Source organism: Panthera onca, chromosome D3 (genome assembly GCF_046562875.1).
Source record: "Panthera onca isolate mPanOnc1 chromosome D3, mPanOnc1 haplotype 2, whole genome shotgun sequence".
NCBI classification, from domain to species: Eukaryota; Metazoa; Chordata; class Mammalia; order Carnivora; family Felidae; genus Panthera; species Panthera onca.
In genome coordinates, this window is record NC_138350.1 from 87,684,234 (window position 1) to 87,712,031 (window position 27,798).

At 40.6% G+C, this 27,798-nt stretch overlaps 1 protein-coding gene and 1 pseudogene across 11 annotated transcripts in view; both read right to left on the reverse strand.

The window, feature by feature from the left end:
* The window catches only part of NETO1 (neuropilin and tolloid like 1), a 125,750-nt gene that overhangs the window by 49,516 nt on the left and 48,436 nt on the right, over positions 1 to 27,798 (reverse strand). For all 11 annotated transcript variants that reach the window (XM_060614087.3, XM_060614084.3, XM_060614085.3 and 8 more), the window contains 2 exons: positions 9,328 to 9,369; positions 9,082 to 9,209 (listed from right to left, as the gene is read on the reverse strand). In XM_060614087.3, coding sequence (XP_060470070.1) covers positions 9,082 to 9,209; positions 9,328 to 9,369 — 170 coding nt within the window. The remainder of the gene's footprint in view (positions 1 to 9,081; positions 9,210 to 9,327; positions 9,370 to 27,798) is intronic.
* On the reverse strand, positions 26,727 to 26,854 carry LOC132666165 (U2 spliceosomal RNA; annotated as a pseudogene).

A 27,798-nucleotide genomic window follows, 5' to 3' on the forward strand; every position in this document is an offset into this window, starting at 1 on the left:
GACAGTAAAAAATCACAAGCAGTTAATTTAGCTACAGATAAGTTTGAAAAGAAGTCATCTGTCCATGCACGCCATCAGTTTGGCATTACCTACACCCTGGCCTTTGACTTTGTCCCAGACACTGTTAAGGGCCCTGGGGACACAACAGTGAACAAAAGAGTGAGGCTCGGTGTTGAAAATATGTGTCATGAAACCATGACACCAGGACGTAATGTCACAGCAAAAGAAGTGATATAAAGAAAAAAAACAATCTGTGCTCTGTGACAGGGATATCTGGAATAGTCCTGAAATACAGAAGGCATCCTCACAAATACTTACTAAGTGACTAAGTGTTTTCTAACACGCAAGGCTATGTATGAGAGTTCGTCTTCTATACCCTTCTGTCATTAATGCAGTATGGATGTAAACCAAAGACACGCGTTCACCTACAAATCAATCGCTTCCATCTCTATATTCATTTTGCTCATTTATTCATAAACTCTGAATCCCATAAAACAACACTTTCTCAGATTCAGTATGTCTGCCCTAAATTTAAAAGTTTCAATGTTTCAAATTAAAAGAAATTTCTCTTTTGTCCTCAATGTTCTTACTGAATGGGGTACTGATCTTTATTAATTTCACCTTCAGAATGGTTCTTTTCCATCTCTGACAGGTCTATGATATTTCAGCAGTCTCCTGCCGGCCCTGGATATGTCCTAGTTTCTTACTTTCCAGTTCATTCCCACAGCCCGGCCCAGTCAAAGTTATATTTCTTTTTTTTTTTTTAATGTTTATTTATTTTTAACGCAGAGAGAGAGAGACTGAGCATGAGTGGGGGCGGGGCAGAGAGAGAGGGAGACACAGAATCCGAAGCGGGCTCCAGGCTCCGAGCTGTCAGCACAGAGCCCGATGCGGGGCTCGAACTCACAGACTGCGAGATCATGACCCCAGCCGAAGTCGGACGCTCAACCTACTGAGCCATCCAGGCGCCCCCAAAGTTATATTTCTAAGAAACAAATTTAACAGTCCTACTACAATCTTTAACTGACTTCCAAATAATTATATATATTTTTAAAAAAGCTTAAAAATCACGAACGGGCAAAGTCTTCTTCTTCTGTTTGAATATTTCACACTTACTTTACAAAATGCCATCCTCTATGCATATGACATTAGTCACACAAAAATGACCATCCCTATTTTCTGCCTACCAACCTCTTCCTGATATTTTTTTACACACCGGTGCCGAATATTCAAGTGCCCCCACTCTCCAGCCACGGTAGAATTATTCTCTACATCCTCTATGATAAAATATTAGTTTGAATGTATTATAAGCTTTAGTTACTGGTTCTATGAAACTTTAGTGTCACTAAACCACGTGCTCCCAAAAAGCTGGGGCAGAGGTGTACGTTTTTGTACTCAAAGTGTCGAACCATGTGTTGTATATGCGGGGCACTCCATCAAAGTTCCTGAGGGGATGTGCCTGTGAATGACTGACTGACTGACTGACTGGAAAGTTCTATTTTGTCATTGACTTCACTTGTTTCAGTACCCGGCAACTAGTGATTGCGTCCCTGTATATACCCGACTGTTTTAAGGGCTGTAACTAATAATTATACAGGATAACTGGCCTTTTATTTCTTGCAGTAGGAAATCATACGCAAAAATTCCCCAAACAGGGTATTTTTCATATAACTCTGAACTGTCAGAAAACCACAAGACAGTTTGTTACAGACTCATTAGGGAGAACTGACTGAACATAATAAAATGGGAGTCCCAAGTCCAGAAATACTCCTATAAATTTGAGGAAGAACAACAGAGAAATAGGGAGAAATGGACAAAAATTGAGAAACACTGGGAGGCACTCAAGTTTTATTATGCTTTGCTTGGTGAGGTTTTCACATACACAGGCGGTCTGTAACATTACAGTTCGAGCTAATCTAAAATTTCCAGACACTTTGATGTTAACTTTAATTGCCGTGACTACAAACATAATATATACGTCCTAAAACACCTTGCATGTTCCTCCTTCCCAGTGGCGTTGTACTTTATTTTATCAGAAGGCCAACTATTACTCAGGTAACCCATCTAGGATTCACTTTTCCCAACCAAATATTACATTCCTGAAAGCCATCCGGGAAACGCCAAAATGTCTCCTTGAACCAGGCATACCTGGGAATGTTACACCTTCCAGGGTTTTCCTAACTGCTTTGTTTTATGAGTTTCCACGTGGATTTACAACAAGGTGTTGGGCGTTTCTGATGACCTTGACCATGAAGCTGGAGCGAAGGAGACAAAAAAGTTGCTCTAGGGATATAAGTAAATCAATGTGGGAACCTTCGATAGGAATAAAATACCTACTCCTTGCTTTACAGCTCTTTTCACTGTACTTCATCACCCCATCCTGACTAAAGGAAACAAATTGAAAGCACTATAAAAATATAAATACCTATAAAATCTAGAGATTTTTTTCTTATAAGGTAATAAACTTGCTAAATGCAACAAAAATCAAATACATATTTTAATCTTCAAGTACCATACGGTCAACCCAACCGAGTTTCTTAGCCCTCAAAAGAATTTGCAATTAGAATCGTAAATATGCATAGTTACCGATAGGAGGAAATACTGGGTAGGGGAGGTGCAAAGATCCTTTGGAGTGTCTTGTAAAGTAACCCTTCCCTCCAGTGTCCTTCCAAAGCTATAAAAACCAAACACTATGCCCACAGAAAGAAGGAATTAATCGTTTGACTAATTTAAGAAAGACAGATAGTTGAGAGCCTGCTGTTTCCAGGTTGAATGAGTCAGTGGCCTAATAGGCCTGAACAATTATTTCGAGTATCTTTCTTACGCTGCATGTAGAAGCCCGGCTTAAGATGCTAATTTATTATTTGCATCGTGTACCGGCAATAACCTAAGACATTGCGCTGACGCATGATTTCGCTCAAATCTCTCAGTAACAACATACACTTGCTGCAGCCATTTTAAAATGAAAAGGCCGAGATGGGGGGGGGGGGGTACAGCCAAGTCACTTTCTCACAGTGACCCAGGCCCTTAGGTAAGTCGTTGGTATTGAACTCAGGTCTGCTGGACATTTGCTACTTCTCACTGTACTGCACAGACTCCTATAATTTTTTTTTTTAATTATCACAGACTTATAGCCCAGAAAGAAAGTCACAAAGTTAAAGAAAGCAAACACCAATAAAATAAATAGGTGAGCAAGCAAAACCAAGCTGTTGGCAAATCCAGATAAAAACGAGGGTCACAGAAAACAAATGGGTCCCTCTGAAATAAATGGCTGTCTTAAATTTTCTTAAAAAGATTGGTTTACAGAAAAGCACTGCTCTTGTTAGAAAGGCAATTTGCATATTCAGCCCATAGTTTCTCATTTTACAGCTCTAGAGAGTTTCCACATTTTCCATGCGAGGTGACTGATGTGTATTCTTACATGAAATGGAGTGACAGAAATCTAAGCCCCTTTTTCTATTTAAAGGCCATTCTTAGTAGACAGAATACTATTTCTGGAGGAAGTGAACAATTAGTCACTGGATTTTTATATATTCCCTTCTGGAGCATTCCATTATTTTTTAACTTCATTTTTCTTAATCATTGAAGAAAAGAAGTAAAACATGCCAGCGGTTATTACCTTTACTGGGGGCAGAGCTGTTGGGGCAAAAGCCAATGTCATTAGCCAGAAAAGTGATCGTGCTTCTCCACAGTAGCTCTAGGATACATCATCTCACAGCCTTCCTTATATTATGACTTAAATGGTATCTTGCCAGCCTAAGGTTTGGGCCATAAGATCACCGAGGGAAAGAATGTCACAGTTTTTATTTAAGGTAGAAAACTACAGAAAGTTCTTTAGCCTCTCTGCTGAGAAAAAGGGGAAATGATAAACAGAATCATATATAACCCCAGTAAAATAGTCAGATTACCATCTCCTCTCAGTGAATCATTTTGATGCATTCTTCTTTCTAATCAATCACCAAGAGTTTGAGCTGACAAAGTGATTTATTGAACAGGACCAGAGGGGGTTCAGAGCACATAAGTAATTTCTAGTAATATCTGGCTTCCAAATCACACTAATATGGAAAACAGAATCCCTTTTGTGCACTTAAAGCAAATAACTCTAGCTAACAATTTACTAAGGAATAATATTTACAAACAAACATTTAATACCAGCCTTTCAACCTGGTCCTTCCCCTCGTGTCACAAGGATATGCAGAACACAGACACTGTTTGGGGCAATTATTTAAGACTTGCCAGAACAGCTTTCTCCATGAAAATACACTTTAAATACACTCCGGTCTGAGAAACGCTGTCCATGGTTTCAGAACTACTTTCCACTTTGATAAAGAAAGCCACATTCTTAAGAAAAAGTGTGTAGCCTGGGGCTTCTGAGCTTGCTGTCTTATTTGTGGCCGGACATGCGAGCCTTATCATTTTAGATATGACATCCCATGAATTCGGAATGTAGCAGCATCCCCTGTATTTGGAGGAGAACATCAGAACATCATACTCTTTGCTGAATCGTTGAAAAGACACACCCTACAACAAGTCCTGATACGAATATCAAGGCGATTTTTCTGGCATGTACGAGCGAGTATCAAAGCACTTAAAGTCCGTCTCCAAAATCTGACAGTGCGAAACTGAGATTTCGCTCGCAAACCGGGTGGAGTCCTAACAGGTCCAAGGGCGGTTTTCGTTGTGTTTACCCAATTTTGTTTCCGTGTTTGGAGATAATCAAGTCAGACTCCGTCTTCAGAACCCTAAGTCTTATCACTGTAATCAAGGATAGTTACTACCCTTCATCTCTTGTGTTAGTTTTCTCCTTGCCCCATAACAAGTTACCAGAAATAGAGCAACTTTACTCAAGACCTGTTTAGGATCTCTGAGTCTGTAGGGCAGAAGTAATTGTGGGCTGGCCTCTGTTCTCTGCTAAGGGCATATGAGGCTGAAAACCCACCTGCTTGCCATTCTAGGAGCAAGGTCCCTGCTTTCTCGATGACCAGTTACCAGGGATCACTTTTAGCTCTTACACAGCGTTCTTTGTTCCTCTGACTTCCCCTTCTGCCGACAGCCAGAGAAAATCCAGCTTTTACAGGGCTCATGTGGTTAGATTAGGCTCACTTGGATAAAGTCTCTTTTAATTAACCCAAGCCAACTGAGTGGTAGCCTTAATTGCTTCGGCACAATCCCTTTGCCAGGTAGTTTAACATAATCAGGTATGTGATATTTTATATTCACAGTTCCACCGACGGGGCTGGAAATCCTGGGTTGTCGTATCTAAGATTCTGCCTACAATTAAGTTCATCATATAATTAACTTTAAAGCAACTTCACTATAAAATATTGACTTACTATAATTGTCAAGTTTTCCTGTTTATTTAATGCTAATTTTCTTTAAAACATTTTTGAGTCACGTGACAACACATTAAACACTAACGTGAAGTTTTAAATGATGGGTGATTACTAAAAGCTAGAGTTTTATTGTCCCAACACCTTAATCGTTAAGTTAATTATCTTCACCGCTGTACTTTTATAAGTGTTTGATTTATTTCTTTTCCTATCTTAACAAATTTGACAATTTCCCCCAAATAGTGTGGTTTTGTGACATCACACCAGACCGGGAGTCAGGATATGGAAATCTCGCCTTAGCTCTGTACTAACAAACCAAATATTTGGGCATTTATCAGAGACTCATCACGTTTTGATCTTGAAAGGAGTTTAATGTTACCTGGGCCAAAAAAATTACCTGACTTTAACATTATTGCACAAAATTTCTGCTAAACTTTATTTGGATTCTTCTTATGGATTTGATTTTGGGGCGGCTCCATTATTAAAACCAAAAGCAGAAACCCTGTTTGTACTGAATCAAAAGCTATTCTTTTTGCAGCTTTGAGCATTCGAATAAATTGTAGTGCTTGAAACACTGCAGATTAGCCCTTACCTGCCTGTTCGTCTGTCCTACGACAGTCCTTTAAATGTCTGAAGATGGCTACCACATCCATTTTTCTAGATACACATCAGTTTGTTGTTTTATTCTGAGTTTTAACTGAATGACAGTCATTTGGCTTGGTACTAAGTATCTAGAGATAAAGAAGGCCCAGCCTTCACGGAATTAACATTCAAATAGGTACCCTGCTGTGATCATCCAACATTCTTCCCTGTTGGTTCTTTTCTGTACCGGATCCAGAACAGGAAGCCATAAGACCCTGTGGCCATCCTTGTTCTAGAATCTACAGAGAGACATCTCTGGATTCCACTCTTAACCCCGGGTAAGACGTCATTATCCTGTCTTAGCTTATTCACCTTTAAATGAGCCAATCAGTAGCCGATTTCCAATGTTCTTTCTGGCTCTAGCATGCCAAATTCTAAGAAATCTGGATGAATCACCTTCTAATTAAAGGTGACCATCTGTGTTACTATTTTCTATTTGTCAAAAAGTCTGAGAAGCAATGTAAATACTTGATATACGTTTTAGTAGAACCCCAGTGAGCTATTTAGCATTAGTTGCATTGTGCAACTATGTTTCAATCCCCAGTTATCATTCAAAAATTCACCACGGGCCACTTCAAGTTTAACTCGTGCTTTGACAGTCTAGTCTCACAAGCTGCTAGGAAGTCTGCAACAACAGAAAGCCCACATAGGCAGTCATATTCTTGCTTTTCTCCACCGTTATTCAAAGCCACTTCCTATCCTAGCACCTTTAATTTCGCAGAGAAAGCCTGTCACAATAGAGTCATCTTTGTCTAACTCTGCAGGCGGCTTCCCCTTTGGGTCACAGAATGCCAAATTCTGTAACAGACAGGTACACTGGGTATTGTTACTCTGGAATTGTACAAAAGACAGCCTATTTACCATCCGGGGGGAAAAAAAAACGATGTGTGTTTACACTCCCATAAAAACCCTCTCTTTAACACTCCAGGGACAAAGATGCTGGGAACAACAATGAGGTGGGGCTCAAATGTTTCCAGCTGGAAAAAAATTTTTTTCTAATCTTTCATTCATAGAGTTTAAGAAAAATGAATAGCATTTGCATGTGAACCCACAGATTATGTAAGAGAGCAATCTAGCTCCCTTATAATCCAGGCAGGGGGTTGCCTTTTATGTTGCGAACAGCCTTGGTTTTTTGTTTTGTTTTGTTTTGTTTTTAAGGAGGGATCACTGTGTCTTTCTTCATAACACAACAAACGTTTTCAAAGATTTGGACAAATGCAAAGAGACCTGCTGGTGGAAAGACTGGAAGCAGAGCACGGCTCTGAATCTCTGTAACTGGAAGTCTGGGGAGAGGGTGCTGCACGTTCAGACTGCACGCAGACCCCAGAGACACATTGACGGGAAAGTCAAGTGAAGAAAGCCAACACGCTTCCTCAAGATCACTCTATTTTCCCCTCATCCTGGATAGCCAGCCATCAAATTCTCCTTTTTCTATCGTGACTATTTCCTTTACCTGTCTACTGTCACAACCAGCCTCCACTGTGGGCATCACCTCCACCGTGGGGATCACCTCAACCATGGGGATCACCTCCACCGTGGAGATCAACCTCCACCAAGGGGATCACCTCCACCGTGGGGATCAACCTCCACCGTGGGGATCAACCTCCTCCATGGGGATCACTTCAACCGTGGAGATCACCTCCACCATGGGGATCACCTCAACCGTGGGGATCACCTCCACTGTGGAGTTCAACCTCAACCGTAGGGATCACCTCCACCATGGAGATCATCACCACCGTGGGGATCACTGCCACATCTTCCTACTGGGCCTTCTGCCTGTAGTGTTCAGTCTTCTGTCGCTACTTCACAAGGAAAACCTACTTTTCCAGAATGCAAATCTGATCACACCATTTTCCTGCTTCACACTCTTGCGTGTATCACTAATGCTAGTAGGGTGAATCCAAGTTCTTTAGGGTTCCTACAGAGCCCTTTGACTTAAAGACTCACCATCCACCTCCATACTCATGTTCTACTTGGTCACATTCAATGACTCAATTCTTAAAAAAAAGCTCACTGTCCTATGATTCTATGACCCTGATGGCTATTCCCTCTACCTAGAGAGCCCTCCCACCTTGTCTACCTGATACAATACTGTTTTTCATTAAAATTCAGTGGACACCCTGGCGGAATTTGATTGCACGTGTGACTTACCTTCCGAGGTATACACGCATCTGATCTCTAATATACTTAATTTCATAACACATACATTAACAATTTTAAGAAAGTATTGCCAGCATTTGAAACTCAAGGTAACCTTCATAAAATTCCAACTCCTGCCACATTATGAAAACACGGGAGGATTTGGTAACGCAGCAATACTTTTTCATAACGACAATCGAAAGACGCGTGATGCGGGCGCCTGGGTGGCTCAGCTGGTCGGGTGTCCAACTTTGGCTCATGTCATGATCCGGCGATCTAGGAGTTTGAGCCCTGCATCAGGCTCTTGTGCTGACGGCTCGGAGACTGGAGCCTGCTTCGGATTCTGTGTCTCCCTCTCTCTGCCCCTCCCCCCTCAGACCGTGTGTGTCTCTCTCAAAAATCAATAAACATTAAAAAATTTTCAAAAAAAAGAGAGAGAGAGAAAGGAGGGTAAGAGGAGGTGAAGTCCTGGTTGGTCTCTTTGCCTGGGCACAGACCCCCAGCCTTATCATAAGGTATTTTATATGCCAGAGATACATGATCTTACAAGTCTTGGGCAATTTCTTCCAAAGATATGGTTTTAGGTTAAAACAAGAACAGAGTGCAGATACTGACAGTAAAAGCGTATGTGTAATTATACTTAGAATCTTAGCTTACAGATAGCATTTCAATCCATTTTTCAGCGGGGGCAGTTACGTTACAGCCTCTTGGGCACACTCTCCACTACACCTTATATGTAGTCTCTTGGGCAGGTGATCAAATGCCCTCTTCAGCACCCTCTCCATGTTATTTACGACATCGAAAGTTTCCTTGGATGGGGAGAGACAGGTTGCATTTCAAAACCGAAAGAAAATGACAGCTTATGATCGCACTCTGAAACCTACTAAGCGCGTCCGGTGGGTTAAAGGCCGTGCATGTTGCTGACGCTTCCCAAGCTGACTGTCGAATCTGTTTTCCCCTTAAGACTGACCTTGGATCGTGGAGGTGCCCGGATGTACCACTTGCAATCCACGGCCTCGCTGGCAGAAGCTTTGCCTTCCTTCATAATCTGTACAGACTCCACAATTCCTTCTGGGCCGCCCATCTCAAACTCACATGCTAAATAACGAAACGCCAAACAAACATACAAAAATGGAGCTTGAATAATAAACCAAAAGTATATTTCAGAGCAGAAAACAGAGACCTCTGAACATTATTGAATATCTACGTTACGAACCTGGTAATGGTTTCAAAACGCCAAGGTCCTTAAAGTCAGGATCTTAAAAATTGAGAAAAAGATAATTAGTCTTATTCTGCATTTATTACTTAAAACGATGTTGAGTAATACACCATTACGTTATTCAGGAATCTGCCAAGAAATAGATTAAGAGAAATTAAGTGGCCAAATAAACGCCTGCATGGTAATGTTAAGACCGAAATGTTAATTTATAAAACCGAACTATTACCACAGGGTTTTTCATCAATACGCAAGAAGCCACTTTTCAAGACCTTCCAAGGCCACTCTTCATGTAATCGTCAAATGGAAATACTGCTCACCGTTTCGGACTCCACAATCGGACACTGGTTGTTTTTGCAAAATGTATCCATAGGTAAGTGAGGCTTTGAATAAACTTCCCTCTGTGACACATACAGTCATTTTGCCTGATTTAACAAATTCTGTAACTTTTGGGGACACAAATCTCTTTGCCATTGCAATACCGGGAGCACAGAGTTAAGGTGTGAAACCGAGGGCCTCTCTCCCCCAGCAGAACGCCATCATCCTGTTTCCAGCAGCCCTCTTCCCTCTTTATTCCATGCTAGCTCCCCAAGTTTTTCTCAGTAGTCTGCTGTGCCTTCTCAACCCCAGCTCTCTCCCTGCTTTTCCCCTCACACCAGGTCCCCGGGGCCAGATATGTGTCCTTGTCTGCTCATGTACTTGGGGGAAGCTTGATTTATCACAAGTCTCAGAAGCGGCCTACTTGTTATAGGCCAAGAACGGTGGTCTTGATTCCATATCCTGAAATTGATTTTGAGGTTAGTACGCAACCAGTGAAATATGATGGTGAGCCTAGTGGAAGGCTTTTGAGGAAAGTTTCTTCGAGAACAAAAAGAAACAGGGTGTATTTAGTTTTCTGGCTCACATCATGGTCTGGTTTGTACGGGGACCCGCTGGGGTCATGCATGGCGGTCAGCTTATGAGGTTGGCAGGCACTAATGTGAGAAGATGCTAACTCTTAAGGCTGAGCAGAATGGAACCATGGAGAACCATGAGTCCTTCTGGATCTCCCTGGTGCACCCTCTTCAACTACTCCATAGTCACACTTCTCTGGGCCTTTTGCTTTTTGCAACAATGTACGTCCTTATAACCTGTTACTTTGAGTTGGATTTTCCTTAACTTATGGGTAAAGGCATGAAGGCTATGATTTTTCTTGGAGACACATGGTATCCAAGTTAAAAGGTGACTTTGACATTTAATTTATTTTTACTACTATGGTATTGGCTATAAATTAAAAATCTTATAAAGTTAGAAATATGTCGGGAGACACTGCTCATCAACAGTCGAGGACTGAAACATGAAAGGGTAGCAACTCTCAGGAGGCAATTATTTCTGGATATCAAGGCTGTGTGTGCATAGATGTCTGTGTGTATCCAAGGGCACTTCTTTGTATGTGTCTATCCTTGGATACACGAGGCCCATGGCTTTAGGCTGACTATATTACCGTACTTATCTTCATTACAGTTTTTTTCCTAGTTTTGTTAAACAGTAATGCGTACTGATTTATTGAAACTAAACGGCCTGGATTAGCCAGGCTACAATTTAGTTATGTCAACTATTTAGACACACTTTATCGTAGAACACAATTACAACGTGGTAATACATTTTGAATCAAGATATAAATTCCTTTGTATAATTATTTTGAAAACAGTCCTCTTACCTTTTAGAAGAAAGAAAGGAAAAAAAAGAGAAAGGGAAGGACAGAAGGGAGGAAAGGAGGGAGAAAAGAAAGAAAAAGGAAAAGAGAGAAGGAAGGAGGGGGGAAGAAGTATTTGTATGCAACGTTTATGAAAGAAGCAGAAATGATGATGATCTAGTCAGTTTGGATCAGGATACCCCCAAGTAATTTTTTCCCTCGTCTAAATTAATGGATATTTGGTTATTCTTTAAAAATGTATATTTATTATCTACTTTGTACCATAAAAGAACTATGTTTTGTACAGAATTACTCAGATTGGTTGTCACCATTAAGCTGTATTCTTGGTATTGAAGACACCAAATATCTTTCCTTATGTTTACACCAACCTCGCCCACCTCAGTTATCCAGATTCTTTATTATTCATTATATCGGTTTTACTATTTTGCATAATGCTTAATAATCGTCATCATTGATTACAATGTTTCAGCCTTGTGTGGCTGTTCTTGTGATTCTTGGGGAAGGGTAGTTGGTATTCTATTTTCTGGTTTGAAGGCTAACATTTGTCATTTTTATAACTCATGTCGGGCAACGTTGAGAGAAATGCCAGTTCTGGGAGTTGAAAATTTATTTTTGTCTTTGTATTAATGGCGAGAGTGCTGATGGTTAAAAAAAAATGGGGGGGAGAAAAAAAACTTTAGGAAAAAAATCGTTTCTGCACTTTCATTTCAGTTAGCCATCGGTAATTTCACAGTGACAATAACAGATGCCCCCCCATGACCTGCAAAATACACAGAAAATAAACAACACAATAATTTTTTAAAGCAGCCTAGACTGAATTTAAGAACACGAAGGTTGATTTTTTGGTCCCAGGTTGTCTGGGGGCAATGACAGAAATTATTATGCAGAAGCACAACGAAGCTAGGCTTGGAAAGCCATCTTCTACCCAGGATCTCCCCAAATCCGTTCTCCACTAAGCAATCCGAATAAGCTTTGAAAAATATAAATCAAATCGTGATACTCACCTGACATTCCATTGCCCATGGAATAAAATCACAGCTGTTTTTAAAGGACTGTAATTCTCCATGTGCCCTTGCCCCTGACCCCCTGGCCCAATGCACTGCCTGCTCTTGATTTTGCTGTCTCCTCTCAAGACACATCAACACTTCCTGTTCCTCCAGTATGTGACCTGGCTCTCTTCCTTGCCTATACTGTCCCCCCCCCCCCACTACCACCCCGTGGGTGGATCTTTCTCCTTCATCTCACTGGAGTGTTGTTTTCTCAGGAAATCCTTCCTGGATGAGCCTTTCCAAAGTAGCCCTGCCTCTCACTTTCTTTTCTCCCTTCACGACTTCTTTGATCAAAATCCACTATTGTTTTACTATTTACTTTTCTTTTTTTTAAGCTTTTTAAAATTTATTTCGAAAGAGAGCAAAGAGCATGTGGGGAAGGGGCAGAGAGAGAGAGAGAGAGAGAGAGAGAGAGAGAGAGACAATCCTAAGCAGGCTCTGCGTAGTTAGCGTAGAGCCAGAGGCAGGTGTTAAACTCACGAACCTTGAGATGGTGACCTGAGTGTAAATCAAGCGTCAGACGCTTAACCCACGAGCTACCCAGACACCTCTATTTGTTTGCTTTTCTATTGGCCATCTCCTCCCACCAGACTGTAACAAAGCACACCCTCTGAGGGACTTCTTACCTGTTGTTCCTCTCTCTCTCTCCAAAACCTAGAACATTGCTTGAACATGGTGGGTGCCCCATAAATATGGTTGAATCTAACGTATTTCTTTTTGTATATATATAAAAAAATAGTTACTTAATATGAGGTTGATTTTCTTATACTGTTGACATACTACACGTATAACTACATCTTTCCCAGAGGGTCTCACAGTAAATTATCAAATTAGGTGCTATTTGAGAGAATAATCTCTACTAAACCAAACCCAAATCTCTTTGTAGGCACCCAGCTGACTCCGTTCCCCCCCACCCTCCCTTGCAGTTGTGGGTAGCGGCGGAACCAAGTTCTGCCCAATGAAATGTGGACAAAGTGGCTGAACTTCACTTGAAGGCTGAGCTCATAAAAACTACCGGAAAAAATTCCCTCTTCCGTCTTCCACGGTCCACCTCAAAAGCCACCCAGTGAAGGTGCGGAATTGCGCCAGCTTCAGCTCCTGGAAGAAGATGTGTTGTACTGCCTCTTCCTTGACTCTGATTAGACCACAGAAGCAAGAATTAACTTCAGTTCCCTGAGATCACTGAGCTTTTCGATTTTTTATTCTACCGCAAAAGTCAAACTACGTTCATACCACTGCTAAAACGTTACCGTTCCACATTCTCAGTTTCTCGGGAATGTATGGCAGTTTCCAGACATGATATGTGATGACATCATCATTATTACGGTTACTAAAATATTTGCCTGTGCTTTCAAGAACACTCTAAGGTAGTGGGGTTAGGCTATAAGTGATGTACATTTTCAGAGATTAATCCCGTTTATTCTCAAGGATTTTATTGGGCTAGCTTTAATTTTCCCTGCTGTAATCTCTGCAACCTGATTTCTGTCCAATACGTTGTTATGTTGAAATCTAGAATTGCGTCTTGGGGCGCCTGGGTGGCTCAGTCGGTTGGGCATCCAACTTCGGCTCAGGGCATGATCTCGCAGTTCGTGAGTTCGAGCCCCACGTCGGGCTCTGTGCTGACAGGTCAGAGCCTGGAGCCTGCTTCGGATTCTGTGTCTCCCTCTCTCTCTGCCCCTCCCCGCTCACGCTCTGTCTCTCTCTCAAAAATAAATAAACATTAAAAGAAAATTAAAAAAAAAAGAAATCTAGAATTACGTCTTGAACTTATATGGAAGCACAACCAAAATTCAGGACATTTTCTGTCTTATGTTAGAATTACATATATGTGTAAAAATATTTAAATTTTTTTTCTAGTTTTAAAAACTGTATCTAAATGTATGAATATTCTGAAATTCGCTATTTCCTCTGAAATAAAAGAAATATATTTGTAATATATTCTTCTTCCCGTGAGGAGGGACATTTGCCAGAGATGAAGGAGACCAAGAGGCTGACTTTCTCCACCACCATTCCATGGGCTATGTCTAAAACTGGAGAAAAGGATGACACTAATATTCCAAAGAAGTATCTTACTTATGAAGAGGAGAGGTCGACTCCAGATTAAACGGGAAAGCTGTACATAATAAACGAAATCATGACAAAAGCCATCATTCCTTCAGCTTCATACATGTGAATCATTTGTTTTATTGTGATTGGGGCAGAAAAATATTTTCTGGCAATTTTATCGTGGCAGTTTGATTGCAACATTATTTTGACATCAACAACTGTTCTAAAAAGTATTGAATATTTTAGATGTAGATCTAATCTGCCTTTTTCAAAGGTAAAAGATCTTTCAGCACCCTTTTGAAACTGAAAATAATAAAGGCCCTGAAGCATGTTGCAAAGGGAGTTACTGTCCTGCCGAGGCCGGACTAGCTCACACAAGACATGAGGGGCCTCAGGAAGCAATGCAAAGCGACCACTGCTGAATATCTACTGGCTGAATAGTCAGGAAAGAAAGAAGTCAGCAGACTCTACTGCTTTCTAACCACACAATCACCTGGAGATTTAAAGTCTTAGCCTTACACGAGAAGAAAGAGTTAATACCTTGTCGACAGAATTTTACTTCTGGGTAACAAGTAGATGTTCAGACATGGCTGAGCTGCTGCTTTTGCTCGAATTCATCCAGCGTCAGTGTGAACCAATCACCAAAGGCCTCCTAAGGAGCTGCTTGCCAACAAATGCAAGTCGTGCTGAAATATTCAAGTTGTTAGCAAACTTTTGAATGTTCTGAGTGATGCTGGAACATCTGTGTTGACATTTGCATTGACGTTGCAAACGCAATGGTAAATAAAACTTCTGATGCCTTAGCACGATTCAAGACAATGGTACCAAACCACAGCCATTCGTATTCGTTGTATTAACTCATCATTACACCTTTGTGCGGGCAAAGAACGTTTTATTTCAAAATCTCCTTGACAAAGCACTAAAAATTGCCACTCTTTTTAATCGAAAAGTTTAAGGGCCTGTCTTTTCTGCAGAACGAACAGAGTGAATCTGTTGACTTTAAGGAAAACAGCTGATAATATTTGCTGCCAGTGATAAAATTCAAGCTTCCAGCAAAGAAAATCATATCCATCACTGTGCATCTGACAGCTTCTCAAGACTTAAAGCATTGACTAAATGTACAAATATAATTTTTGGTGTGCAACAATGGACTGGGTCAACATTTGGAAGATCTGTAAAACAGTGATCCACTAACTGTCAAATGTTAAAAACTCAGGCATGGGTAAAAAAAAGATAGATGTTAATGTAACAGAATACAAAAAAAAAATCACTGATATGGTCTCACATTCCTCACTGCAACTGACCTTTAAGGAGCTATCACTTTCTGAGGTTTGAGGTAGAATCTATCTGAAAAGTCTATGAAAACACTCGTCTCCTTTTCAGCTACATTATCTCGAGACTGAATTTTCTTCATATACTTCAACCCTAAGAATACAACGCAACACATTTAATGAACAAGTAGATGTTGAGAATCCAGCTGTCTTCTAAGAAGCCAGACATTAAACAGAATTCCAGAAACATAAAGCAATGTAATTCTTCTAAGTATTATTTCAATATTTATTAATTAATATTTTAATTTCAATCGATGCTGTTAAAAATGCTTTTAAAATAACACATAATAGGTTTATTAGTGTAATTTTTCTGTGAATTAATAAATAGATATTTAAAATGCTATTAGCTTGAATTTCTACTGTAATGAGCATTGAATGACACAGCCGTATAAGCCAAAGCCCTATGAAGTCTTCAGTTGTTTCCTGAGAGGACAGATGTTTTAAGACCAAAATATTGCAGAACTTCTGTCCTGGCCAACCCCACCTTTGTATCGTGGGTCAACGCCTTCTTGCAACAAAACTCGAAATTGCAATTTATTAACTCGGGGCCATGCGACACATTTATTTCATACTCGAAAGAGATTTCCACAATGCCAGCCAGATTGTAGACGGACTTTCAGTAAATGAATATTTACCCGATTAGACTACAACTGAGTCAAGTCAGAGGCATATTCATCTTATAAATGAACAAAATGGAGGTTCAATTACTATAGAAAATGCAACTTGTTTTGAGCTAAAACCTAGAAGTTTTACAGCTAACTTACAATGTTAAACCAATCATTCAATATGTCTGGAACGTATTTTTTCCTGAGCTGAAAATGTGGTTGGTCTAGGCTTTTTCCAGCTCATGGATGCCATGATATCACAAAACACAGTGGTATTCCTCTAACAACAGTTTATGGGAGAATGTAATTGCCTGACCTGGCCGTGTAAATAGAACTATAAAACCCTCTGATTATAAAACTCAACTTCGATACTTGATATGTTTTGCAAGGCACAGCTCAACTCCCCAACAGGATCATCTTGGAGAAGGTTAACCAATATTTCCCTCAAGCTTCCATAATTTCACACATCCTGAATTCTTTCATAAGCTATATAATGTCTCCACGTCTCACGTCTATTTACTTTGGAAAGTCCTGTAATATCTGTGGGTATATCTGCATTCAATCAGCTCTCGTATGGAAACTAACTGCCATTCCAATGGCCAGGTCACTGTCTCTAGCATTCCCTCCTTGTCTGTGACCCATCTCAGCGTTGGCTCCCTGTTTCCTACTCAAGATTGAAAAATACTGACTTTGTAGTTTTTGCAATCAGTTAACTGAATTTAAGATGCCGTTTTTAAAAGCAATTGCAAAAAATCTTGACAGTGCAGTACTAAAATAGCTTACATCAACATATTATTTTAATAATCTGATTCCTTTCAGTCTTGTCTAGAAGCAACATTGCTTTAACAGAGAATCCATAGTATAATATTTTAAGCATTTTCCAAGGTTACTGTTATCGATACGTATGAGGCTGGCAGTTACAACTTCACAATAGAGTTTCTCTTCCCAAGGGTTGTAAGGTGGGCACAGAGTTTGCATATCATGACTTCCGGTTTAACATAAAATTTACTCATATATGGGATTTAGAAATGGAAACCTAAAGAGTTTCAGGAAAGAATTTTACAAGCCCTTTAACATATTACCGATATTTGCACGGCTTGTACAGAAGTTTTGTTTCCTCATTTTACTTATTAAGCTGTAACAAAGGAAGCTTTCTCACGATGCTTGTATTCACTCACAGTTTTAAATAAATTGAGAAGACAGAATTCTCTTTTACAAAATGTATGCAAAGAATATTGATTTTGCTCATGCTCGCGTTAAACAGGCTTTTGCAAGGTTTGTTTTTGATAGATAGTCACAAGATAGCAATATTCTTCTATGGGGAAAATGCATTTGCCATGTAGAATAACAAAAAAAAAAAAACTTGCAGGACGAAGGGAAGAAGAAATCTTCAGAAAAGCAAAAGAGTAATGAAGGCAATTAAAAAAAATCCCCAATTGTCCAAAACGTGTTTGGTGTTTCCATATTGAACGCAAAGGAAACCAGGCAAGTTCTTGATCATTAGCAATGCCCGCCCCCCCCAATTCTCCCAGAAGCCCCTGTTCCCTCATCCAGCTAAGTACCTCCTAAATCACATGAAAGCTCAAATGAATGAGTCCATCTTTCGAGCCATCTTTTTCATAGACCTGGTTTAATAGGGCATTTCTTGCTGGCACAACAAATGCTGACCCTCCCAGCAAATGGACACCCCCAACGCCCTCTTCTTTCTCAGTTACTTCACGTTTCCCGTTTTCCCAACGCTCAGCAATGCTTATCAGTACGCACAGGGGAGATACAGGCTTCTGGTTCTGGAACGAGTAAGTCACAGGAACAAAAGGTACAGCGGAGCGAGTACAGTGGATGAGGCCGTAAGAGAGCTGCACGGTGACAGGTGATAGTTACGCCGAAGGTGAGTGTGACATAGCATATACAGAAGTCGAGTCACTGTGTTGTACACAGGGAACTAATGTCACCTTGTGTGTCAACTCTATGGAAATAAAAGAACTTTTTCACAAAAAAAATGTTATTTCATAGTAATCAGGGAGGGACAGGATTCTTGACCATAGGAGAGTTTGAAGCAAATACTATGACAGGGAGTACGGCACTTGCCTCTGAGGCTCACACCTACGAGAGAGGAGTAGGAAATGATGTCTTGTGGGTGAACTTGAGAGTTTGGGCCCGGGCTAGCAGGTGTGATACTCGGCTACCGAGGAGGAAGATATTCCTGGCTCTGACATGCCAAGAATTGAACGTGCGGGTGGCACCACAAGTTGTGTGTGTGTGTGTGTGTGTGTGTGTGTGTGTGTGTGCATGCTAGGGGATGGCATTATCCTCGCATCAGCCTCTTTTATCCCGCTGTGTCACTGTAAGCTAAACAAATTGTCACTGAAAGTGAAAAAAAAAATACGTTCGCGAGAAAAAGTTACGTTTTCCCAAATCTTTTTTGAAAATAGCAATGCAAGTACCGTGAGAAAGCCTTGTAAGTGACAGCTAACTAAATATGCCGCGGACGGAATAAAGGTGTGCAAGCCGGGCACGTGTAGCTTCAAGACAAGACTTCTCGTGCTTCCACTCGATTTGATGAGCCTTAGCCGGTTCTAAATGGAGCTGGAATGGCCTCTAGTTGGAGACCGCGGGAGCGTCCTCTGTTGGTGCCCCTGGCAAGGACTGTGGAGTTTTTATGCCAGGGGCTAGCAGTGCACACGGGCAAGCGGAGCCATCGCGGGCTGGGAGGGGGAAAGAACAAATGCAAAATGCCAAGCGCTGGCCCTGCCAGTAGATTCTCATGGGAGCATGCGTGATTCATCCCCTGATCCGTCCTGGGGATGCTCAGGGGATGACATACCAGCACGAACTGTCGCCCATCCGGACGAAGAGTTGGAGCTACTATGTTCTGTCTTCGAAAGGAAGCGTGTCCTAGTTTTAACCCCCAACTCTCATCTCCGTTGACCCAGGTCAGAATCAGTGAACTCTAGCCCTCCTTCTGCACTTTGAACCCACAAAACCCAGCCACGCACTTCTTCTAAAAGCCACGTGTGCGCGACGCATCATGTGGGGTGACTGAGGTTAAGAGGATCCAAAATGATTCTCCAGTGAGGCAGTAAAACATGGAAGAAAAACCCTCTGAAACCATATTGTGTTAGAGGCAACGACCCTAAAAGCAAAACCGAAGCATACAAAACATCAGAGAGGAGGTCAAATAGGAATTTCATGAGGAAGAAATCACCAGAAACATTGAATGATGCTAAACCTGTGTGAGGTAGCACCGATTCCTGAGAGAATTCTACCTTCTAAGGTATCAGTTGCCTACTTTCTAATAAATTAGGGTAGCAATATCAACTGTACAAAGCAGAGAACTTACGAAAATGAGCCAGGTAACGGATAAGATACAGATTTCCTAAAGTGCTCTATACGTTATTCTGTTCATGTACACTTCAGAATTTCAGCTCCTGGGTGGTAAACGGATCTAGTAATACCTAAACTTTTCAAAACTTTTTAAAATATGCCTAAAATATTATTGTTGCTCTAAAACCATATTTACAAGTCAAATCCCACCGTGTAACCTCACTGTCTATTCTGCATATTGTACTTATTTCTATTAGAAAGCATCTTAGCTTTGGGGTTCGTGAAGAATGACTCTCGTTTCCTCAGATGCCTGAGGTCAGACGGAGAATCCCTGCAGAAAACTCATAATGCAGTTCTTGATGCATATTTACAAATATCAAAATAAGGACAGATACCCAGCAAATGCCCAGACATCCACTTTTCCTTTAACATATGACAACATATACTAGGTATAAAAAGCCCTTTTATGTCAATTTAGCTCAGAATCTATACCCTAGTTTTAGATAATGGTAGAACTGAGCTCATTTGAATATGTATGAATCCATTTACCAAAAGCATTATACCTAGTGTCACAGCTGGAGATTTCAGAGACTTCTAGATGCATGCACCTGTCTCAGAACTGGAGAGCCCACCATGTACTTCCTTCTTCATTAGCAGGTGACTTCGGTCCATTTAAGTATAGGGGGATTAAACAGTTACAAAAACAAAACTCCTGAATCATTTCATCTGCATTTCTTGCATTTCTTTTCGTCCCCCTGGAACTAATTTTTCCAATATCACAGCAATTCCTAAGGTTGGAATGAGTGGCTGAAACCGGTGGTTTTTAACGAGCATTTCACTTGAGAACACAAGGGATCAGTCAACACTAGTTTTGAACCCAGGTTAAGAAAATTAGACTACGGCTTCTTAAATTCCTCGGCCTCTGAGAAAGAATTAGTTCTCGAAAGTTTAGCCTCCATCTTGGGGACCGGAAAGAATTATAGATGCGGGAGCTCCAGACAGAGCTGGACTGTCAGGGTCCACTTGGACCCAAATCTGTCATCTAAGGGTTGCAAGAATCAAACACATTTCCAGGGGCACCTGGGAGGCTCAGTTGGTTAAGTGTCCAACTTTGGCTCAGGTCATGACCTCACAGTTTGTGAGTTCGAGCCCTGCGTCGGGCTCTGTGCTGACAGCTCAGAGCCTGAAGCCTGTTTCAGATTCTGGGTCTCCCTCTCTCTCTGCCCCTCCCCACTCATGCTCTGTCTCTCTCTCTCTCTCTCTCAAAAATAAATAAAACATTAAAAACATTAAAAACAAAATCCATGTTTCCGGCCTAGGTCAAACACAACTCGATGTGTCTATTGAAATGTAAGTCTTAGAACATTTAATAGTGCTATACTGACATCTCTTTCCATTGGCATTTAAAAATTTTTTGTGTAACTGTACAGCTGGTGCTATGTTACCAAACCTTAAATGCTTCGCTTCCCCTGAAACTGCAGTCAAAGACTCAGCGGTGTATTGAGACACTTGAGAAATCTGCATTCCCTTTGCTCATTTTTCTGTCATTCAAATATAAGAGCACTAAAGCTACTTCATTAAGAGGTGTGAAAATAATGCAAGATTTCCCCAAAGCAATGGTCTAAAGCAATACAAATCAATATCATAATTCTAAAGTTGAAAGCAGAGAATTAGGTCTCTCTTGTTTAGTCAGAGAGCGTAACTGATGGGGGACTCTATCAATTTTATTCCTCTAGACTTTTCATTTTATCCATCACTAGACTTCTCCTGATTACCGGAGCTGAAAACTTCCAAAACAAAATGAATTTGACTCCTTCACACTTTGGCTTTCACCAAAAAAAAAATACCAAGAGCTCTCAAATAGTCTTTGTAAAATGTCTCACTACTAGTCTGCCTTTCCAGTCTACCATGGTCTTCTCACTCCTGGCCTTCTTCACCTTAGGGTACCAGAATCCTAGCCAGTCTCTTTGCCTTGGCCCCCTTCCGTCCAGTGCTTTGTGTATAATATTTGAGCTAAAGTGACACACAAGAAAGAAAGAAATCCTCTCATCTACGGTCATGTGATTTTTGCCAATGGTGCCAAGACACTTAATGTTGGAAGGGCCGCGTTTTCAGCAACTGGTTCTGGGAAAACTCAATATCCATGTGCAAAATAGTGGATTTGGACCTTTATCTAGCATGTACAAAAATTAAGTCAAATACATCAAAGACCTACATGTAAGACCTAAACCTATAAAACTCTAAGAAGGAAACATTGGTTAAAATCTTGATGACACTGACTTTGGCAAAGATTTCTTGGATATGATACCAAAGGCACAGGAAACAAGAGAAAAAAAAAATAAACAAATTGGACTTCATGAAGCTCGAAAAAATTTGTGCATCAAAAGAATATCAACAGAGTAAAAAGTCAACCCACTGAATGAGGCAAATATTTGCAAAGCAGGTATCTGATAAGGGACTAATGTCCAGAATGGGTACAGAAGTCCTAAAATGCGACAACACCACCAACAAAAAAACAACAACCCACGATTCAAAAATGGACAAATGACTTGAAAAGACCTTTCTCCAAAGAAGATATACAAATAGCTAATAAACACATGAGAAGATGCTCAATATCACACATTCATCATTAGGGAAAAGCAAACGAAACTACAATGAGATATCACCTCATACCCATTAGAATGGCTACTATCAATAAAATAGAAATGACAAGTGTTGGTGAGGTTGTGAAGTAACCAAATCTCTTGTGCACTGTTGGTGAGAAGGTAAAGTGGTACAGTGCCTATGGAAAACACTATGGCAGTTCCTAAAAAAATTAAAAATATAATCACCATATGACCCCAAATACCACTTTTGGGTGGGAGCAAAAAACAAGGCAGAGTGGGAGATGCTAATCATACCAGATTTATAAAAAGAGAAGAAAATGGAGGGCATACAATATTTAAAGAGACAATTTATTCAGAGTTTTAAAAGCTGTTGAGAGACAGAACATATTTAAAACAGCCCAAGAAAAAGAAAAGCAATTTCTTCAAAGGAACTAACACTTGCATTCAACAGAATCCAGAAGACACTGGAATGATGTATGCAGCATGCTAGAAGGTGAGTGCCAACTCGAGTCACACCTGCAAGAAGATATTATCAACACATATTCAAATCCTAACATCCAGAGTATCTACAGACTGACAGTATGTGAGAGACAACATAATATAAAATGGGCAAAAGTTCCGAACAGGTATTTCACACAAGAAAAAATCCAGGTGTCCAGGAAACATAATATAAGCTACTTAATCTTCTTAATAATCAACAATTGGACAGGAATTAACACAACTATGTCATCCCATTACACAGTTACTAATCAGAAACACAGATGAAGATTGACATCAAGTTTTGGTGAGGGTGTGGGATGAGAGCTCTCGTCCACTGCTGATGGTAATGGACATTGTTACTCCTCCACTGAAAAAGAATTCCATTTTCTGCTTTGGAACTGGGTAGTCAGTTGGAGGTCAGAAAGCCCTTGAGAAAATTACCAGTGGTGGCTGGAAGAACACTTAGAAAAATCTTACTGGACTTTTACAGACACCTGTGTTATTTCATGGTGGAACATGTGGCGACACTGTTGCCTGGGTGACACGGAAAATGGCAATGCAGTCCATGAACTTGGGGGTTTCACTGAGGCGATTTCTAGAAAAAAAGCTGAGCGTCAAATGCTTTCTCTTAGGTGCATATGATAAGGTACAGATACAGATCAATGCGACAGGAACTTTTCATCAGAATCAAGGCGAGACTTTGCCAACTCAGGACTCCATTATCATTTGTCTATTTCTTACTCCTCCAACTTGAAAATCACTCTAAAAGTAAAATCAAAGCTGGGGGCAATCAATCCAGAGTGCCGACAGTGGACCCTCTCCTTTGCGGGAGAGCAGAACAGTTCTGTGACTGTCGGTTAACTGCAGAGAGAAGGGGCACCTCAGGTGACTCCTCAGCTCGGCAGCTGTCTCAGAGGATCTTAAGCACATTTCCCCAAAGCAAGCTGGAGTGGATCATGTTGTGTGACACAGTAAACCTCAAAGTCCTGCCGACTCTGATACCAGCTTTGGTTCAAAGGGGCAGAGAAACTTCAAAATGGAAAGAGGCCTCCAGGGTGCTAACCTCCTCTAGTCAGGAAGGACGCCGACAAGCCTACTCCCTGAGAACATGGACTGCTTTGAGGGGGAGGGAAGCCTCCAAAATCAGAGCTCCGAGCCCAGAATCCAGAGCCACTGCAGGCACCCAAGGGGAAAGAGCCCCAAACAAGGAAAATTTCCTGCTGCCAATCGTAGGAAACGGTAACTCATGGCAGGCTGGATTTTAGAATTACTATGAATGACAGTACTGGGAGCCTCCCGATATTCCTCTTTCTAATGGGAGGTTTCTAATTATGGTTTTCCATACGGGTCTCACTGTTGCACGTTGGGTGGGAGGGTGGGATGGACAGGAGCGCAGATAACGTGAGTTTTTAGTTTACAGGCCTGGCCACCCAGGGAGCTGCATTTGAACAGCTGTGCCAGCGGGGTGCTGACACGCCGTGTCATCTGCGCTTGGACCCAATATGTAGATGACGGGATACTAGGCTTCAGGTTGTGTCATAAGAGGTGACACTTTGAGGCTCCCGAATGGGGTGAGCACCTTTAGCTGGTGGCAAGCACGTGGATAGTTACAGCCAGGGGTCACACTGAGGTAGCCAATCTTCAAAGATGCTCTCCAGCAGAATTCTTCTTCTCCAGTTACAGAGATGACAGTTGCCCATCAAGAGGTGGACGTTATGTGCCCTCCCTTTGAACCTGAGGTGGCCCCTGCGCTCAGAAATGTGTGCCATCCTGGACTTCTGAAGCTAGATGTTAACAGACCGGCAGTGTCTACTTCCTTCCTCGGAGCACTCACTCTTGGGTTGTTCCCTCTTACAGAGCCCAGCACACATACCGAGAGCAAAGTCAACAGACTACATGGAAAAGCCACATGGAAGAGAACCAGGTCTCCCCAGGCAACAGCCCCAGCTGAATTCCCAGCTTACGGCCAACACCAACTGCTTGGCGTGGGACTGAGGACACTGAGCCAACTCAGGGCTCAGGCCATCATCACATGAAACAGAGGAACCAATTAGCCAACAAAAATGTGAGAGATGTACATTGTTATTGTTTTAATGCACTAAACTACAGACCTGTGTGTTTGTGTTTGTTCTTGTTTTTATTCCGAAGGGTTGATACAAATACCAAAGATTAGTGATCTATGAAACCTACATACAGAGATTCAAACACCACGCAGTAAGTAGCCTCTAAGAATGCCCCGCATGTACCCCCCACCCTTGACAGCATTCATGTCCTTGGTGTAACTGCCTCCCCTGCAGTGTGAGCTACACCCGTAGCTCACTTCTAACAAATAGTGACTCACTTCCGGCAATAACAATGGAACGTTACTTCCAAAATTGGCTAGAGAGACAGTGGCTTCCATCTTGTTCTCTCCTTTTCCACCCTTTCCCATCTCTGTCTCTCTCTCTTTCTGTGTCTCTGTCTCTGTCTCTGTCTCTCTGTCTCTCTCTCTCTCTGTCTCTTGTTTGCTCTAACGGAAGTCAGTTCTCATATTGTGAACTATAGGGAAACCCCAGAGCAAGGAAATACTATCTCGGACCAACGGCCAGTGAGGACTCGGCCGTGTCAATAGCCACGCGAGTAGCCATGCGATGCATCCTCCCTGAGAATTGCCATGTGAGCTGATAAAGATGTTACCCACTGAGCTATCGATCTTTCTGGCATGCGTCTTAAATAACATTAGCCTTTGACTGGCCCCGCAGTAAGAAAATCCAACCTTTGTACTTCTTGATTTTTAGTAGTTATTGTTAGTCAGAAATATCACACAGTGATCAAAAACAAAACTAAAAGGGTATCAATATATTTAGCAGTAATTGTCTGGAAATTAGCAGGAAAAACACATACAATGGACTTGGTCCCACCATCTATTCACTTTTAGAAGACTCCTGAAATCAATAACATTTTCAAGCAGAAATATAAATTCTCTCAGGCACTTGTCTCTCGCAACTTGAGGATATTAAGGAAAATATTGACAAGAGCATATATGCTGGATTCTGCCTCTGGCAATAGGCTCCTCCATATTTAAGAAACAGTATTAAATCACAGGGAGTAACTTAGGACATTCCGCTATGGACAGCTCAAATCCTTGTGTGGCAAAAGCATGCTGGAAAGAGTGTAGCCGCTTCTCGTGAACTTCTTCCTCAAAATAAAAATAGACGGTTTGATCTTCAGAGCAAAGTACTCCTTTTTAACATTTTAAGCCTATTTTGTAGTAATCAAGACCTTATTCAGCTAGTATTTTCAGATTTTAAAAATTAAACACGAGGCATTTTTTTTAATCATGGAATACCCCTGGCTAATTGAGATGTTATAACTGACTTGATAAAAATATTTATATTACAATTTGGGGGAAAAAAACGTATACCTTATTACCACAACTTTACAAAAAACATTTTATTGTTTATCTACCAAACAAAGAAAATAGGTAATACATTCTTTTGAAACGCCCATGATAGCTATTGCAATTATATGTATAATTTTCCAATATTAATAGCACAGAAAAGTAAAAATTAGCTAAAAATATAAAAATGGAAGTGTGGTTATATATATACATGCCTATATATATGTGTGTATATATGTGTGTGTGTGTGTGTATATATATATATATATATATATATATATATATATATATATTCTATTCCTAAAACACACACATGCCTCTGTAATGAATTCCATTTTTCCACTAGCTTAGATGAAAATGTTTTTGCATAAACTCCACTGCGTTGTCCTTTCTTCCATTTATTTTCCATCTGCCATCCACTTACGAAGTCACAGTCCATCTAAATCACTCCTCCTCTTTCTCCCTGCTCCTTCTCATCTTCCTGTCTCCTTACTTTCTCCCCTTTTCTTTGTCTCTCAATGTTCTTCCCCACTTGTGTTCAGAACTATCCTGGAGAGTGTTAACATAGGGCCTCAGGAATCATGTGGCAATCACATCCAGCCAACAGAGATAAGAGAGGTCCTGCTACATAAAACTGTGCCACGTTCCAATCCAGTGACATATATGCACTTATCACAAACACTAGTTAATTCTTATATTGGATGTGGCTGCTTTACAGAAATGGACAAGCTTCTGAAGGGCTGTTATGTTTGCTGAAATTTTGAGAATTGATTAATATTTTAAAATTAAACGATGCTATGATTTCAAAAACATTGGACATCAATACTGGGTTTATTTCAAAATGAGATATTTCCATAACATTCTTAAATTTTGTCCTGGCCATAAAGCGTTTAATTCGTCTTAGGCATGCGAACACTAAAATATATAAAGAAATCTGGATTTAAAGAGGCTCATTTAAACTGATAAGAACAGATACTACACTCGATCATAGCCAAAAGGCCGAGAAGAGATACAGTTAGAGACGGAGAGAGCCAAACCATAAGAGACTCTTAAAAACCAAGAATAAACTGAGGTTGGATGGGGGGTGGGGGGAGGGAAAAGTGGGGGGATGGGCATGGAGGAGGGCACCTGTTGGGAGGAGCCCTGGGTGTTGTATGGAAACCAATTTGACAATAAACTTCGTATTAAAAATGAAATTAATTAAAAAAGAGGCTCATTTAAAATGTTTGAACACATTAAAAGGTGTAATATAATTGTACTTTCATTCCTTCATACGCATGTTAAAATTCCTTCCTTAAACACTGAAATTCTGATCATGAAAATTTTCACACAATGAGACATGCAGCAAACATAAAATAATCTTAGGCAAAGGCAACGATGTTACGTGTAGATCGATTTCTAAATAAAATATGCGGAAAGTGAAAATGTATACTCTTTTCTTTAAAGACATAAAATTAATTTTGAATTCTATTTGATGTGACAAAGACTGTATTTAGGACATGAAATTTAAATACTATATCAGGACCTAATTTTTCTTAGCTCATTCGATTTAAATATTCTCAGTCTTTATTTCAAAATTTATTTTACTGGTGAGAGACACATGCAACTGAAGCTCAAACATGTAGATGGCGATACTCTGGGGCCAGAAAGACTAAAAGGTTTCTATTTTTGTTCTTGTACTAGAAGGAAAGACTACATTTTACATTAAAGCCACATAAGTGGAAAAATTCAAATTCATAAGCTACTCTAAAAAATTTTAAAGAGGCTTTCTGATGTATGGATAGTCCATTAATGATCATTTAATTTGTATGCAGACAATAAGAGAAGAATAAATGATCTTTTATATTTCAAAAAAGAATAACAATATATGTATGAGAATTAAACTTCATAAGCTCCTATTTCTTATGTTTCACCTTCAGCATTACAATGCGCCTCAATGTGGGGCAATTAAACAA